Source organism: Aplysia californica, unplaced genomic scaffold, assembly GCF_000002075.1.
Source record: "Aplysia californica isolate F4 #8 unplaced genomic scaffold, AplCal3.0 scaffold00261, whole genome shotgun sequence".
In the NCBI taxonomy this organism is placed as follows: domain Eukaryota; kingdom Metazoa; phylum Mollusca; class Gastropoda; order Aplysiida; family Aplysiidae; genus Aplysia; species Aplysia californica.
In genome coordinates, this window is record NW_004797531.1 from 4,430 (window position 1) to 6,619 (window position 2,190).

The 2,190-nt window shown below is 47.9% G+C and overlaps 1 protein-coding gene across 1 annotated transcript in view; it reads left to right on the top strand.

Annotated features, from left to right (window-relative positions):
• Positions 1-419: 419 nt before the first annotated feature.
• Positions 420-2,190, top strand: part of LOC101858502 (tyrosine-protein phosphatase 10D) — a gene marked incomplete at its 5' end in the record, with an annotated part of 67,490 nt that continues 65,719 nt past the window's right edge. Inside the window, 1 exon segment of the mRNA XM_035970384.1 lies at positions 420-588. Coding sequence (XP_035826277.1) covers positions 420-588 — 169 coding nt within the window.

A 2,190-nucleotide genomic window follows, 5' to 3' on the forward strand; every position in this document is an offset into this window, starting at 1 on the left:
GTGTGGGTTGTGTTTGTTTTTTTGGGTTTTTTCTTGGGTTTTTGGGAGGGTTTTCTGGGGGGGTGGGGTTGGTTGGACAATATGAAGATCTGCTGACCACAGTGAAAAGATGAAAACTAAAATGGTATGGGCATGTCACAAGATCCACAGGACTTGCCAAAACAATCCTGCAAGGAATCGTACAAGGAAAGAGAAAGAGAGGAAGGCAGAGAAGGAGATGGGAGGACAACATTAAAGAGTGGACAGGAAAGACGATGGGTGACAATCTGAGGAGAGCACAGGACAAAAATAGATGGCGAGAGCTGGTTTTCCAATGCAGTGGTGCCCCAACGGTTGCCCCCACCACGGGATAGAAGAAGAAGAAGAAGGGGTTGGTTGGGTTTTTTTTAAAAGTTGGAATCTATGCTCTGTTTCCCCAGATTGGCTTCACCAGGGAGAACTCCACACTGTTTGAGCTGCGAAACTCCACCAATGACCTGACCTTTAACCTCACCGACCTTGACCCGGGCTACAGCTATGGCATCTACGTGGTGGCGGTCACCGCAGGGGTCAAGAGTCAGCCGTCCGACACCATCACAGCGGCCACCTGTAGGTTCACCGCGGTCTCCTCGCTCTCTGGCCCCGCCTCCCTGCCCCGCCCCCACCAACCAATATCTGTTTGCTAGCTCCACCCCTAACCGCCCCCACCAATATCTGTTTGTTTGCTTTTTTTGTCTGACATCTCCAGCCCCGCCCCCCACCAATATCTGTTTGCTTGCTTCCTCTTCTTACATCTCTAGCCCCGCCCCCTGCTCCCTCTCCCCCATCAATATCTGTTTGCTTGCTTCCTCTTCTTACATCTCTAGCCCCGCCCCCTGCTCCCCCTCCCCCACCAATATCTGTTTGCTTACTTTCTTGTCTGTCACCCCCACCAATATTTTCCCCACCCTGTACATTTATCTGTCGGAGTGTGAACACTCTCATACCTATATACCCACTTCCTTCGCCGTACATATCTAGCTCAGCCTGTTCCCCCCTGCCCTTTTCTTACCCTCCCTCACCCTCTGCTTTTGTCGCTTAAAATAGTTGAACATTCCAAGATTTGTATTTTCTCTTTCTAGTTTTACATTTGTTGCTCTGCCCCCTCTCCCATGCCTACTCCACCCCCACCTTTAGCCCCCCCCCCCTTCCCCCTCCCCCCCCCCCCTCCCCCCCCCCCCTTCCCTCTCCACCCCTCCCTTCCCTCTCACTTTCCCCCTCCTCCACCCTGTACATCTGTCTGTCAGAGTCTGAATCTCCCAAGATCTCTATATTTATTTCCTCCTCTTACACTCCGCCCCTTCACCCTGCCCTTTAGTAAATCCTCCCCCACTATCTTTGTTTGTCAGAATACTTGAATATTCCAAGACCTACTCTCTTATCCCATTGTATACTTTATGGACTCGTCCATGATGCATGTTGAAGGAAGTGAAAATAGAACTCACGTATAAGATTATCTGGAATTACCCCCCGGGGCAGTGCCACTGACTGTAGTGTCTTTAGGCCACCCCCAAAGGGGAGACATTTCTCGTTCAAGCACAGTAGAATTATAAATGGGCTGACTCATGTCACGCTCATAACTGTGCCTGATCTACAACAGGGAACTGCTGCTTTTTTCTTTACTAATCCTAACTATTGTCATTTTCCTCTACTTCTTTTGTATGTGACCTACTATTTCCAGGGTGCCTTGATAGTTGAAACAGACTTTGTGCTGTTGAAGCTAGAGAGGTGAACAGAGTAAGTCTGATTCTCTGTAAAGACTTCTCTGTTGACACCCACCCCTTGGCGCTCATATGACCTTATTCAGTCGCGAGCGCCGTAAAACCTTCTACTAAAACTATCTGGAATTATTACACAATATTATAAGAAGTTACCTTCTGCAGTTTCTTGTCTGGTCTGTCTTTGTAGCAATTTTTTTTTTAAACTAAGTGTGAGTACTTATGTTGTGGGTTGTCTCAGGGTGCCACTGGTGGGTCCTTTTTCTTTACCATCCTTCTGTTGTTTCTGTCTGTCTATCTTGCTTTTCCCCAGCATGATGGAAATGCCCATTATTGTGTTGACATGCTTGTTATTAATTAAAGCCAAACTAAATGGCCTGTACTTTGTTGATGTTCTACTTTTTACTCAGACTAAAAACTGCATGTAGATACTTTACCTGTCGCCACTGCCCCC